Source organism: Geotrypetes seraphini, chromosome 2, assembly GCF_902459505.1.
Source record: "Geotrypetes seraphini chromosome 2, aGeoSer1.1, whole genome shotgun sequence".
NCBI lineage: Eukaryota > Metazoa > Chordata > Amphibia > Gymnophiona > Dermophiidae > Geotrypetes > Geotrypetes seraphini.
This window is the reverse complement of record NC_047085.1, coordinates 472,429,259-472,444,246: the sequence shown is the minus strand read 5'-3', so window position 1 is coordinate 472,444,246 and position 14,988 is coordinate 472,429,259. Positions and strand designations below refer to the sequence as shown.

Below are 14,988 nucleotides of genomic sequence, written 5' to 3'. Positions count from 1 at the left end.
CATGTTGTCACTGAAGGAGTAAAGTGAAATGATCTCTTAGCAGCACGTAAAGCCCTTTCTAAGGTTATGATTCCTCTATGAAGGCATTTATTCCTGGCACACATAAAGGAAATGATGTCACCCCGAAGTACAGTTTTGGAAGCATCCCAAAACAAAATAGGGTCGTCTCGATGTTGTGCATTATTAGTTAGATAGTCATCCCATTGGGTCTGCAGAAAAGTTCGAAATTTTACATCCTTCTCCAGATAGAATGGAAATCACCAAGAAGAAGAAGAAGAACGGACATAGGCATCATCTAAGTGAACATCCACCCATATCAGTGAGTGATCCGATATATTCAGAGGACCAATCTCCGCCAACATAGAGGAAAACAGTTCAGGAGTCACAAAAATATAGTCGATCCGAGACCAGGTATTATGAGCTCAGGAGAGGCGAGTATAATCTCGAACCTCAGGATGTAAAAGACGCCAGGGGTCTATCACAGAAAGGGCATCACAAAAATCAAAAGTAGACGGCCCTTCGCCCCCAAAAAAGCCAACAAGATGCCAGACTTATCAGAAGCGGGGTCCAGAACCAAGCTGAAGTCGTCCACTAGGATAAGCGGGTCCCCCGAATAACGGGAGCAAAGTTGAGTCAACTTCTGCAAAAAAGAGGATTCGGATGAATTTGGGCCATAGACAACCAACAGCAAATAGCGCTGATCCCCAACTTCAAGCGTAAGAGAAGATATCTGCTATCTGAAGACTTATCGAGGACCTGAACGTCAAGCGGCGAAGACTTATGGACCAACACTGCAATACCACTGTGACGCCCGGCAAAGAAGCAAAATAAATCTCACCCACCCACGAGCAGCGCAACTTGAGATGCTCTGCATCCGTTAAGCGTGTCTCTTGTAAACAGGCAATATCCAATCGGTAGTACTGCAGAGCAGCCAAAATTTTAGAACGCTTAACCGGCGAAGTGATTCCTCCGACATTCCAAGAAGTAAGCCGAAAGGGAGTACTCATATCAGCTAGCTGGGTAAAGAGTGGAAAACCTTAATGCAGAAAAGGACAAAAATATTGTGAAGACCCCAGGAGCCCAGCCTCCCCTAGGGTAACAAAAACCTGGTAAGAAACGCAACAGAAAAAAAAAAAAAAAGGTATAAGTTCCAAGAGCTTAATAAACCCAGCATATGAACTGAAGGAGGACTGTCCACCCCCCTCCCAATCTTCCTAACCCAAATACCCAACATCCACCCACACAAAACAACCCCCTCCAACCCCACCTATGAAGCTCATTCCGCCCCACTTAAGCAGACCAGAACGAAGGAGTCTCGCTATGATGTGAGCGAGGCTCCCCCTCCCCCACCCAGCCCCAGGTCAAGACAAAGCTAATCAAGAACAAGCCCCAAAGTATTCCAGCAAACACAACCAACACCCTACACACACACCTACCATCTCAGCAGAACAAGGGTACACCAAAAGAAAGAGCCCAAAGGCCACCCCATAAAGACAACAAAGAGCAGCCTGACGGGTCCCAGAAAAAGGTAGAAGCCCCAGAAATGTTAGCGAGCAAACCAGTACACTAGAGATACCAAGCCACACCACAAACCAAAGCCCACCAAAAACACTGAAGAGAAGTATGGGTAATAATGAATCCAGAGGCAGCCCCCCAGAAACCACCAAGCAGCAGACAATGCGCCTAAGGTAATACACCCTCCTGCTCCTACATTCTCACACTCAAAGAGCAATACCCCATGCAGTCAGAACCTCAGAAACGCATAACCCCAGACACGCAAGAATCCACACAAACATACCAATATCAGCCATCCGCAAGGGCCTGTTAATCACAGAAGGTACAGCCCTAGAGGGCAAAGAATTCGATAAAGCCCACACATGGCCGATAACCCAAAAAAGTATACACAAAAAGTCCAGGACAATGCGGCCTGAAAGATACAAAGTTCTCCACCAGGATGTACCAGGTTCAGGAGGCAAGGCGTCCAAGTAGGCCTGAGCTGCTTCCATGGTGTCATAGATCTTCTACCCGGTGTCACAGATCTTCAAGTGCCAGGCAAAGCAGTATGAAGCGATGTTTGCAATCATACAATGCCGAGCACACCCTGGAAAAATGCCGACATTGCTCTTGCAATGCGAGAGTAGTCCTGGAAAAGCAGATAGGGTCTCCTTCGAAGCACAAATTGTCCTTCTTTAATTTGTATTGCTGCACTAATTCCGCCTTGTAGATATAATTATGGACTTTGAAGATGGCCACTCGGATGCGCGTGCCATTCTCCACTCTCCTGCCCAGGCGATGTGTTCGTTCTAGTTGCAGGGGCCCCATGCCGGCCAGAAGTTGAAGTTCAGCCTGGAGTCAGGTCTCTAGGGTGGAGAGAAGGCGAGAGTCAGACTGTCTCCGACAAGCCCACCAATCTAAGATTATCCCTCTGAGAGCGATTCTCCAGGTCATCAATTTTCTCCATTTGACATTGCAATTGCTCCTGGAGGGTGAGCAGATCCACAGCGGATGAGGTATGGGCATCCTCAACCAGCGCCAGCTGATGCTGAAAGCGCCTCAATATGCTCCTCAGAAAGGTGATGCGCGGGGCCTGTGTCCATCGCCACCATCTTAGAGTCCGATTTTCCTTTGTCCTTTCTCGTGGCCCTCCCACTTATATCTGGGCTTAAATGGTGGACAAACTTGCCCATACACCTCTCCAACTACTTGTGCGGTGAGAGATGTACTAATTGAGGCTAAATGGAAAGGATCCGGGACCCTGGAGCTCGAGCAAGGTACATCCTGTTCCACTCAGCACATCACGTGACCCCCGAGAAAGTATATTATAAGTTGAACGCATCTTTGAACAGAAAAGTCTTTAAGTTCGATTTAAATCTGTTGAGAGCGGTTTCTTCCCGGTGATGGATAGGAATTGAATTCCATAATTGAAGGGCTGTGATTGAAAATATTGATGAACGTGTAGTATCGTATATTATCTGTTGGAGTGATGGTATTACTAGATGTTGATTTTGTGATTGAAGTATTCTGCAAGGTGTGTAGGGATAAGCAGTCTATTAATGAATTCTGGTTGGTGAGAGATCTTGGTCTTAAAGACCAGTAATAAGATTTTGTAGGTTATTTGTAAGAGATTGGTAGCCAATTATACTTTATCAGTAATGGTGTTACATGGTTGTATTTTTTTGATTTTTTTAAGTTTTATTGCTGAGTATTGGATTTCCCCAAGCCATCTCAATAATAGCCTATGGACTTCTCTTTTAGGAAATTATCCAAACTTATTTTAAACCCTGACAAGCTAACTGATTTATCACATTCTCCAGCAATGTATTCCAGAGTTTAATTACACGTTAAGTAAAGAAATATTTTCTTTGGTTTGTTTTAAATCTACTACTTAATAGCTTCATTGCATATCCCCTAGTCCTACTATTTTTGGAGTGAACAAGCAATTCACATCTACCCTTTCCACTCCACTCAGTATTTTATAGACCTCTATAATATCACCCCTGAGCCGTCTCTTCTCCAAGCTGAAGAGCCCTAGCTGCTTTAGCTTTTCCTTATAGGGAAGTCGTGCCATCCCTTTTATCATTTTTGTCTCCCTTCTCTGTAACTTTTCTAATTCTTTTTTGAGATAGGGTGACCAAAACTGCACATAGTATTCGAGGTGCGGCCATACCATAGAGCGATACATTTTCATCTTTGTTTTCCATTCCTTTCCTGATAATTCCTAACATTCTATTTGCTTTCTTAGCAGTCGCCACACATTGAGCTGAAGATGACCCTAACTGCAGTGCCGACATCAAGAGTTTGTATGCTTGTGATTCCGTGATCACTCAAAGAACAGACAGTGAAGATATTTTCCAGTAGGGGGTCCGAGTTATGCCAGTTGACACTGAACCTGTTAGGAGCTTAGTCATAGCATTGGCCACCCGCAATGGCCCTTCCAGCATCTCCCAAAGGTCTGTAAGGAGCTTCGTGATGTCTGAATGTGATGGAAAACAGGAAGACCGAGGCTTAGTGCTACTCATTAAGTGAGCATTGCATAGCTGAGGCCTGAGGAGTCTTCAGCTTTAACTCCTGGAGGGATTCCGAGATCATCCCCATCAGCACTGATGGTTTAAAACAGTGGGTCGTGCAGTCTTGTGGCTGCAGTATCATTACCCACTGTATAAGTTCCTGCCAGGAAAAGCAAATGCATAAATATGGAATCTTGATCATCTGAGTCATCTGCAGGTGGACTCTTCCCATAACATAACATTGTGCTTATTAACCGCGTAACCAGAAGTTCAACACGGTTTACAAAAAGTTATAAAAGTAAACATGTTACATAGAATAAGATAATTCATTAAGCAGTCAAATATTTAGAAAAAAGATGGGTCTTCAATTGTTTTCTGAAGTGTCCATAAGAATGGGTAGTAAGCAACAATATTTGGAATTCGTTGTCATGAAGAACTGCCTGATGTGCCAAAGTATGATCGAGAAATTTCTTACTCCTACAGCCCTGGACAATGGAAAATTAAACAAGGATGAGTTCTTCTACTGTGTCTGTATGATGCTAAAGCGAATCTATTGACTAAGTAAGAAGGGGCTGTACCATAAATAGCCTTATAACAGAAACAGCCCAATTTAAACAACACCCAGGCTTCCACTGGCAGCCAATGCAATTCACAGTAAAAGGGTGTAACATGATCAAATTTCTTCAGGCCATAAATCATTCTGATCGCTGTATTCTGTATTATTGTAAGTCTTGCCAATTCTTTCTTGGTGACTGTCAAGTAGATAATATTACAGTAATCAAGAAGATTCAATAGTAACGATTGAACCAAACTGCGCATGGCACTTTTGCGGGGGACTTACACTCTTTGGGGGGGGGGGGGGAGGGAGCGCTAGCAGGGCTGCAATACCAGATGGATTCAAGGGTTCCTTTTAATCAGATATGATATTTCAGGCCTATTTATATATCCAGGGGGGAATCCCTGACCCCGAGGCACAGAGGGCCCTTGTAGTCTCTGTTTTGCACTTTTGGGATTTCACTGCCGAATCGTGGCTGCGCTTTGCCCAGGGATGCACTTGTGTTGCTCTCCAGCTCAAATTTTGATTTTTGACTTTTTCTTCGGGTGGACTGAATCCCAGAATCTCCCAAGAAAATGGGGGACAGAGGGGATTAAAGTAGTGACTCCCCACCCCACCCCAACACACATGCTGCATTGCACGTGGAACACGGATGCTCTCAGACGGCCATCCATCACAAATAGGGCATTAATCCAAAGTATCCTGATCTCAAGAGACCATTCCACCAGTTTTTAAGCAAGAACGAGGTGTTTTGAGCTAGATAAAAGCTTTTAAATTCAAAACAGGACATCCAAGATGTCCACCACAACAGCAATTTTAGTGCAAAAAATGGTCCAGGGAAGCTACACAGAAACATTTAAAAATAGCGATTTTGGGATTTTTGAGGAGGGAGAACCTAGAACTAACTCTGGAAATCCCCCAAAATGGATTTCAAAGACCCCCCCCCCACCTCAGATCAATCCACCTACTACACGTTTGCCATGCTGTGTGCTGAGAGCTGAAGAATGAAAGCTGTAACAGCTTACAGGGAGATCGTCTGCCTCTACAAGCCTGGAATCCGTTCTGCTCATTTCGTCTCACATTCTCTGCCTCTTTATCATATTAGGAGGTCTAAAATCTGTCTGGTTGGGAGACATCAACATAACAGTGCAGGTTGAATCTAAGTACTCATTTTTTTTTTTTTTTAAAGGCACACATTTCTACTAGCACATCAATTCATAGGAATGCATGCATACAAACAGTTTACATGTAATCTAATTTTTAGGCATCCAAAAGAACTGAATGTGTACTCATATATACCTTCCCCCCCCTCACTTACTCCTAAATCAGACACAAAAACACAGATCATGATTCCTCCAGAAAAGGGTATCCAGCAAACACAATGATTTTTATCATCTTTGAAAAGTTTCCAGCTAGGTAGGAGGATTTGTTTGTTTTTAAATCTAAACCAGCCATATAAGTCAAGCCTGAAAAGTAGACACACTATATATTACAGCTATCTTGTTGTGTTCCTTACTATTCGAGTATAATACTGCTAAGTAAAGAGTGCTTAAATTCAACCTGCACTATTATGTTGATGTCTCCCAACCAGACAGATTTTAGACCTCCTAATATGATAAAGAGGCTGAGAATGTAATTCTTAGGCATACCTAAGCTGCCTTTTTGTCAACTTGCATTGAGCTGTAACAGATATATATGGTATAATCAGTAATGTAATGAGTCACAATATTCACACTGCCAAGCAAAGCTCAAATGCTTCATTTCATATGCACACAACAAATGCCAGGACAGAGAGTTCCAAAATAGCAACATGAGCAGCCTTTACAACAGGGATCTCAAAGTCCCTCCTTGAGGGCCGCAATCCAGTCGGGTTTTCAGGATTTCCCCAATGAATATGCATTGAGAGCAGCGCATGCACATAGATCTCATGCATATTCATTGGGGAAATCCTGAAAACCCGACCGGATTGCGGCCCCCTGCTTTACAATATAGCCCTGAAGCACCTTAACCCTTTCAGGACCATAAGGATCGTAGGCCAATTTTTGTGGTTTTGACGACATTTTTATGGTAAAAAGGGCTTGCAGATGCCAAAAAATTGATTTTTTTTTGTGAAATATCATTATTTTTATTTAAAAAAAATCACACTTCTGGCTTATGAACAGTGTGGCAAGTGAATCTTCTCGTCAATCTAGCAACGACGCTAATGAATGAATGTCGGAACCAGTTTGTTTACATAAAGGCAGTATCATATGGAATCCGTACATATCAAATTTAGAACTGTAGACTATCCCAATCAAAATTTATAGGATTTTAAAGTTATGGGACAAATATGTCCCTTGGTCCTGAAAGGGTTAAAGAAGAATTTGTTTTGGTAACTCCTTTCTGTGGCATTATGGTCTCCTTTTACTAAGCTGCGCTAGTGGTTTGAGCACACGCTGCATTGCCGTGCGTGCTAGACGCTAATGCCAGCATTCAGCTGGCGTTAGTTCTTGGTGCGTAGCGCGGGGTTAGTGCGCGCTAAAAACGCTAGCGCCATCTTACTAAAAGGAACCCTATATCTTAGAATTATTTTTGATTTCTAACATTTATATGCGACTCTGGAGAAATAACTGCTTAATACAAGCTGCAGTAGCACTACCTTAACAGGAATCTCATATTATCCTTATGCAAGCAGACATTTTAAAACAGGTTATCAAAAGTGATGTAGGTTATCTGTGAAACAATCAAAAGTGATGTGTGTTGCACACAAGAGTTAGAGCAGGGGTGTCAAAGCTTTTGGCTACCCTGGGCCGCATTGGCCGGAAAAAAATGTTTCTGGGGCCGCACAAATGTGCAAACGTTGCAGCAAGACAGAGGAGGGAGCCGGCAAGACAGTAAACACCCTGGGCAGCAAAGGAAAACACTGCATCACCCTCAACCGGGGCCACACAAAATACTTCATGGGGCCGTAGGTTGGACACCCCTGAGTTAGAGAAAAGGATTGTTTTCATTTGCTTTTGCATTACAGTACTCTGCAAAACTTGTCTTTTTTTTCTCTCTTTTGTCTAGTTATCTGGTTCTCTATCAGAATTTATAAGGAGGGTAAGCTTTTCTAAAGTGTCTATTAGAAAATTGCATTTTAACCCCCCCCCCTCCAATCCTCCCTAATAATGTAGCATGCTTTGGTGGGGTCATGAGATGGGGATTTTATACTGAAATCCTCATGAATATTCCTTGCTAGATTTTTAAAAATTGGTGCGGCGTTTTCTGTTTTGAAAATAAGACTTCATGTCTGTACCTGCCAAGCTCCCTCCAGTTCAGATTTGCTCTGTTATTTACTATATTATAAGTTATTTGTATTTTTTTCTATAACTCAGCAATTTCCTCTTGGTCCTTTGTACTTCCAACTCAATCAGGAGGGCTGAAATACAGCATCAACAGCATTCAGGTACAACAACCTACAGATTTTACCCCAATTATTATTCTCCACCTTATCCCCCAGCATACCTAGTCTACCACTAGGGTTATTGCTGCATGGTCATAGACTTGGACTGATTTGACAGATGATATGGCACTAAGCCAGCAGACGTTCTAAATCTTGGCCATAATTATTTATTTTTAGTATTTATATACCACTTATAGCCTAAGTGGTTTACATTCAGGTATTCAAGCATTTTCCCTATCTGTCCCCAGTGGGCTCACACTCTATCTGATATACCTGGGGCAATGGGGGTTTGGGTGACTTGTCCAGGGTCAGAAGGAGTAGCATGGGTTTTGAACCCACAACCTAAGAGGGTGCTGAGGCTGTAGCTCTAACCACTGTGCCACACACTGGTGTCATTATAGTGATAGTTCAGGGCTTCTTCTGAACCCAAGTATCCTCACTGCTTAAGTGTGGCAACCCACACCTATCCCCAGACTTTCTGATCCAAGGAGTACGTTTACAATTTATAAATACTTAAGAACAGAAGCCCTGATTATGGTCCAAAAGAAGTTAGACTTCTAGACTGAATCAGGGACTTTCCACATCAGGTTGCCTGTTTTATTATTATTGTCATAAGCGTCGGAATGGGGGGGGGCACAGAGGCCATGGCCTCCCCCAAAATTGGCAATGCCCCACCCCCTGTCAGGCTCTTCACCTGCGGGATCAGCTTTCTTCTGCCGCATAGCAGCAACAAACACTGCCCCCTTCCCTCCCAACCCCTGTCAGGCTCTTCACCTAAGATCAACTTTCTTCTGCCGCAAAGCGGCAACCAGCACTGCCCCAGGCCCCTTTCCTCCCAACCCCCGTCAGGCTCTTCACCCGCAGGAATGGCTTTCTTCTGTCGCTCAGCGGCAACAAGCAGGAGCATGCTTTGGCGCGCCTGTTCGGCGCTGAGCTGCTTGTTGACTGGCTCCTGTGAATTCTCGCGATTCGCACACCCCTGCTCGTTGTCGCTGAGTGACAGAAGAAAGCCGTTCCCACGGGTGAAGAGCCTGACAGAGGTTGGGAGGGAAGGGGCCTAGGGCAGTGCTCATTGCCGCCATGAGGCAGAAGAAAGCCAATCCTGTGGGTGAAGAGCCTGCAGGGAGAGAGGTAAGGGGGCTGGGTGCACAGCCTGACAGGGAATGAAGGGGGCTGGGTGCACAACCTAAGAGAGGGAGTTGGGAAGGCAGGGAGGACAGATGTTCAGGGGGTTGGGAAGATAGATGTTCAGGGGGTTGGGAAGACAGATGTAGCACATACTGAAAGAGAGTTGGGAAGGACAAATGCTGGGGAGGGGGTAGGAAAGGAGGGAAAGAGAGGGAGGCTAGGTGCAGTGCCTGACAGAGGGGGAAGGGAATGGTGCAGAGCCTGACAGGGAGAGGCTGGGTGCAGGGGGTAGGGAGTTGGAAGTTGGGAAGGCAGGGAGGACAGATGCTCATGAAGACAGATACTGCACATACTGGGAGAGGGGTTGGAAAATACAAATGCAGGGGCTGGGGAAGGTAGGAAAGATACTGCACAGGTGGAGTAGTGGGAAGGGAGAGAAAGAAATTCTGCCAGCGAAGAAGGGAAAAGGAATGAAGAATTGTTGGACATAGGTGTGTGGCGTGAGAGGGAAAGAGAGATGATGTATATGGGGAAAGGAAGAAAAAGGGAGAATTGTTGGACATGATAGTGGTGGAGAGGAGAGAGGACCCAAAGAAGGGAGATGTCGGACCACTGTAATGGGAAGGAGGAAAAGAGAAAGATGCCAGACCACAGAAAAGAGAGGAGAGAGATGTTAGACCTCGAGAAGAGGGAAGGAGAGAGAGATTCCAGGCTATGGGAAGGAGAGGAGAAAGATGCCAGACCATATGAGGGGGGAAGGGGATGACAAGAGATGTCTGACCTTGGGTGAGGGATGAGATGGTGCAAAGGGATGGAGGGGAAGGGGAGACAGAGGGAGGAGATGGTGCACAGTAATGGGTGCAGCAGGGAAGAGATAAGAAGAAATGCTTATTATGGATAGATGGGAGTAGGGGAGAAGAAAGAGGAAGGAGATGGTACACATTTATAGATGGGAAGGGAAGGCATGGAAAAGTAGATTTTGAGAAGAAAGCAGAAAAATGGAAGAAAGTTGAATGTTAAAAATTAATGCTAAAGATGGATGTATGGCAGAAAGTGAAGGAGAGAAAAACAGCAAATGGATAAGGTGGCCCTGGCTATACAGTTAAGAGCACAGACAAAAGGAAGTGCAGCCAGAGACTGGGAAAGGTAGTATAAAAAACCTAAATCACCAGACAACAAAAAGATAGGGGAAATGATTTTATTTCAATTTAGTGATTGAATTGTGCCAATTTTGGGAATTTACATCCGCTGTCTATATTTTGCACTGTTCAGGAAGAAATGCATTTACATTTCTTTGGGGTTGTATTGCATGCAGAGTCTTGAATCTTAGGGTTTCATTTATATATATATTAGTACTTTTAGTTTGTGGTCCTGTATTTGCATAGGGGTTATTTGTGTTCTGGTAGGAATGAATGTTGAGAAGTATACGTACAGTGTGTTTTGTGTAGTTTAATTTTGTGGTTAACCAGTATGTATTGTTAGAAGAGTTCTTTTTTCTTATGTTAATAAGATTATATTGTGTGTGTATATGAAAAATGAAAGGAAAAAATGGTATTACAATTAGTACTATTATGGGGGTGGGGTCTGCGGCGAAGCTTGTGGGCCCCCCCAACAAAAAGGCATTCCGCTGCCTAGGATTATTGTTACATTAATGATTAATCCATCATTTTAGCTATATATGTTGAAAAAATCTGGCTGCTTGGCACATTCATAATACATGCATCAGGACTGTAATATCAATAAAGCCTACAAATACCACAATAAAGTTTTATGGCATGCATTATTTATTTAATAAACTGAAGGTACATATACATAAAGATTAAAAAACAATCCCATGCACTACAGGAAACAAAAAATTTAAAAAATGCTGTCTGAAGAGACTCGTACAACACCTCCCTAAAAGGATATGAAAATAAAATTCTACATCACATAGTACACTTTAAATAGAAATGGATTTTAACTCTAACCAATCTAGCTCAGTGGTTCTCAACCCTGTCCTGGGGACCCCACAGCCAATCGGGTTTTCAAGACATCCCTAATGAATATGCATGAGAGATTTGCATATAATGGAAGTGACAGGTATGCAAATCTCTCTCATGCATATTCATTAGGGATGTCTTGAAAACCCAACTGGCTGGGGGTCCCCAGGACAGGGTTGAGAACCACTGTTAGCTGGTCCCAATTTAGAGTCATTATTGCAGGGGTGTAAAAGTCCCTCCTTGAGGGCCACAATCCAGTCAGGTTTTAAGGATTTTCCCAATGAATATGCATGAGATCTATTAGCATTCAATGAAAGCAGTGCATGCAAATAGATCTCATGCATATTCATTGTGGAAATCCTGAAAAACCGACTGGATCGCGGCCCTCGAGGAGGGACTTTGACACCCCTGCATTATAGTAAAGCCAAAAGAAAACGAACCTTAGGTTACTTTTTTAAATCTCATCAGTCATTTAGCGTGAGGGCATATTACAGAATTACTGTAAACTACGATAGCTGCCCAAAGCTCATTCAAGATATAGTTTAATAAATGCTGATCGACAAGAAAGGACAGTCAATCAAGTGGAACAATGAAAACCTAACATTCCAAAGCCAAGAAAAGCATCATCTACAATAAAACAAGAACTTCCAACCTCTCTCTTCGGCTATCATTAGGGCAAACATGCACTGCAGGGGTTTTCCCTAGTATGGCCAGCCCTTTACGTGTGAACAGTAAGGATCATGCCAGCTTCTTATTCAAGCCCCCCTCCCCCCAAGTACCTTACAGCACTTTGACGGAAGGAATGGAGAACCAGGGATAGGAAATACAAATACCTTTCTAACCAGGGGCGGGAGGAAAAAAAACAAAACAAAACCTTACCAGCGACTTGAACACATTCAACAGAGAATATTAAGCAGCTTACGATAACAGGGAAGGGGACAGAAAGCGGCTAAATCAACGCCGCTATCTCCCCAATGCAGAAAGAAAATAAATACATTGAGAAGGCAGAACAGCGCCGGCCCACATCACACTCACCTTCATCGTCCAGCTCCAGCTTCTCCAGCATGCCTTCAATGGAGCCCTGCAAAGATAACAGAAACACCAGTGAGCATCCAGAGACGCTACTGCGGCGGCCGGACAGGCGCAGGCTCCGTCTTACACACACACACAGAGTCACCTCCCTCCGACCGAATCTGCACTTCCCACTATAAGCCGCCGACCGATTGGCTGGAAGAAGAAGCTCGTTCACCAATCAACCGCCGAGGGTGCGTCTACCGACTCCGCCCACCTCTTACGTCTTCAAAGGACGGCCGAAAAAGAGGTGGCGGCGTATGCCGGCTGACTATTTTTTTCCCCCCCCCTCTCCCTTTTCCACGCTACACGTTCGTAGCTGACAGCTGAGCAGCGTCGGACTCGGAAGAGCGCGAGGGGCTCCGAGAGCCCGCTGAAAAGGACGTAAAAGTTGCGTATACTCGAACGTCAGATTGACTCACGCGCTAGAAAGGACCCAGCGGGCACGCGCCTGGCACTTTATTTCGGGTACTGGGGCTGCCACAACGTGACTTTAGTTAATTAGGGTCATGGGAAGATGGTAGGCAAGTTAGCACTGGGTTGTTGGTGCTGGAAGCATATCATTGGAAAAGAGACAGTAGTATTTATTTGCCTAAGAATCGAATGAAAAGCACTTAGGCTTATGATTTGGTTAGCTGAATGGAGTTAAGGACTAAGCCAAGGGTACACTGGAGCTAATGGACAGAAGCACATGGTTAACAAGCGGTCTTCTGTTTAGCACTGAAATAAGCACAAGTGGTAGACAGCATATTAAAATCTATAGTAACGAGACTATTTTAAAGCCAGTATAACAGGAGAAATGTACTACCAGACCTAAGGGGGTGTAGAAAGGTATAGAGCGGCCCCTGGCCCAGATATAGCTTTTTAGATCTGCCCCAGCAAATGTCCCTGATAGTTCAGTAGCTCACTCCCCAAATTAAAAATTCACTGGTGTTTAGCAACACCCCACCAGTGTCCCTCCTGCATATCTTCAATGCTCGTTTACTGCTGCCTCTGTGTTGCCATCTTAAAAAATAATGGCAGCATCTTGCATCCTGCTGTAGAATGAACTTAGCAGGATCGATCTACCAAATAAATAGTGTTTGCCCATGGTCTGCTCAAGGTACTTTAGTGTCCCTATCTGGGTCAGTCTGTCACAGAGGTTATGGGGTTATACCATGAAAATGGCTCCCACACCAGAAGGTACCTGTTGTCTGACCACTTTATTTTTCCAGTTGGGCTGGTCCTAGTTTCTTTTTACCACTTTCTCTTATTGATTTTTTTCCCTAAGTACTGTACTAAGATCTATTTCTATTTTCAGTTTCAGCTAATCCCTGTCTTGGCTTTTTTTTCTTCCCTACATCTATCTCTGACTGACACTTTTTTCCCTTTTTTATGTCTCATCTGCCTATAGCTAGATTTCATTCTTCTTTATACCTCTTCCAATCTTCGTTTCTTCACCTTTCACATAGTTACCAGCTTCTTACTTCCCTGGTCTTCCTATGCTCTACCTTTCTCTCATTCCTATCCCTTCATCTTTTACCCACTTTCTAGTTCCCAGCAGTAGCTTAGCCAGTAAATTAATTTTGAGTGGGCATTAAGGTTCTGATTCTATAAAGTCTGCCTAAAGTTAGTCACTGATATAGGTACCAATTCTATTAAACTTAGGTGACCATTATAGAATCACGCTTAGGGTCACTTAAGGGTGCTTCAGCTATGCTCAGCATCTTAATATTTAGGCATCCCTGATTTATGCCAGGGTTTTTCTTAGCCTCAATTAAGGTGCTGCTATCAGAGCCTAACAGAACATGATTCACAAAGAGGTGCCTAACTTGAAATTCTGTAGCAAAGACATAGGATTCTGTACCATAGCTGTTGTTTCCCATTAGTCATGAATCTGCAGAAAGGGTGTCAAACTCTGAACTCCTCCCCTTCTACAGTGGAGAACAGCTCTCTCTTCAGTTTTTTCCTTCTGAAAGCGAACTCAGGTGTGTTCTAATCTGCTCCGCTTTCTTTTTCTTATTTTTGCCATTGATTCTCTATTTTTTTATATGGCTTCGATGCTCGGAGGTCCCCTTCTTGGGCTTACTCCACCAGGGAAAGGACACAGTCCTGAGTAGGCTCACAGATCAATCTCTTTGAGTACCTGTGGAGCCAGCCTGCTTTGTGTCCCTTCAGGAGCTCAGGGTCCATTCCTCTGAGAGCTTGCTCGCCTGCTGATTTATCAGAAGCTTGAGTGCAGCCTTTGGAGCCCCTGTGTAACAACTCTCTGGGAATCAGGGAGCTGGCTGCCTATTTGCTCCCCTGATACATTGCGTGGATTTTCAGGGGTGAGAGTCTGTGGTCGGGGTGTGCACGACTGGCAGCCAAAAGATCTCCAGTGGTGGACTTGTTCCTGACATGTTCTGAGACAGAAATCATTTTCCTGCTGCAAGCTGACAAGCACCAGAAGTCACAGTGATTACACTCATTTAATTCCCTAGGGGGGGGGGGGGGTTGTCCTGAAAAAGCCAGATTCAAGGGTTTCTGGGTTAGTCAGGTTCCCCTACCTCCAAATTTTTTATTTTTCATTTGAGCTTCCATGGGCCCTTTTTGGTGGCAGCCATCTTGGATTTTCAGAAAAAATTTTTTTTTCCCAAAGTGCATTTTTCTGCCTCAGAACCTCTCGTTTTGCCTAGGAATCATCTGCAATTGATGCCCCAGTCCAGTCTAGCTCTAATTCATGCATTTTTGTTTTATGGATTTACCAGCAGAGAAACAGGCATGCTGCACATTCTGCAGGAAGAAGGGGCAAGAGTTTCAGGCTCAGCCTCTCTTCAGTCCTCCAGGGCATTAAAACCACAA

At 44.1% G+C, this 14,988-nt stretch overlaps 1 protein-coding gene and 1 long non-coding RNA gene across 12 annotated transcripts in view; one reads left to right on the top strand and one right to left on the bottom strand.

Annotated features, from left to right (window-relative positions):
- PRKAG2 (protein kinase AMP-activated non-catalytic subunit gamma 2) overlaps window positions 1-14,988 on the bottom strand; it is a 642,927-nt gene that overhangs the window by 219,065 nt on the left and 408,874 nt on the right. For 7 of the 10 annotated variants that reach the window (XM_033931676.1, XM_033931673.1, XM_033931675.1 and 4 more), the window contains one exon: window positions 12,130-12,175. In XM_033931676.1, coding sequence (XP_033787567.1) covers window positions 12,130-12,175 — 46 coding nt within the window. The other 3 variants (XM_033931682.1, XM_033931683.1, XM_033931681.1) reach the window with 3 other exon arrangements.
- Window positions 12,439-14,988, top strand: part of LOC117354336 — a 34,367-nt gene continuing 31,817 nt past the window's right edge. Inside the window, exon 1 of one of the 2 annotated variants that reach the window (XR_004538187.1) lies at window positions 12,439-12,555. This is a non-coding gene — a long non-coding RNA (uncharacterized LOC117354336). Of the gene's footprint in view, window positions 12,634-14,988 lie in introns of both variants that reach the window. The other variant, XR_004538185.1, reaches the window with a different exon arrangement.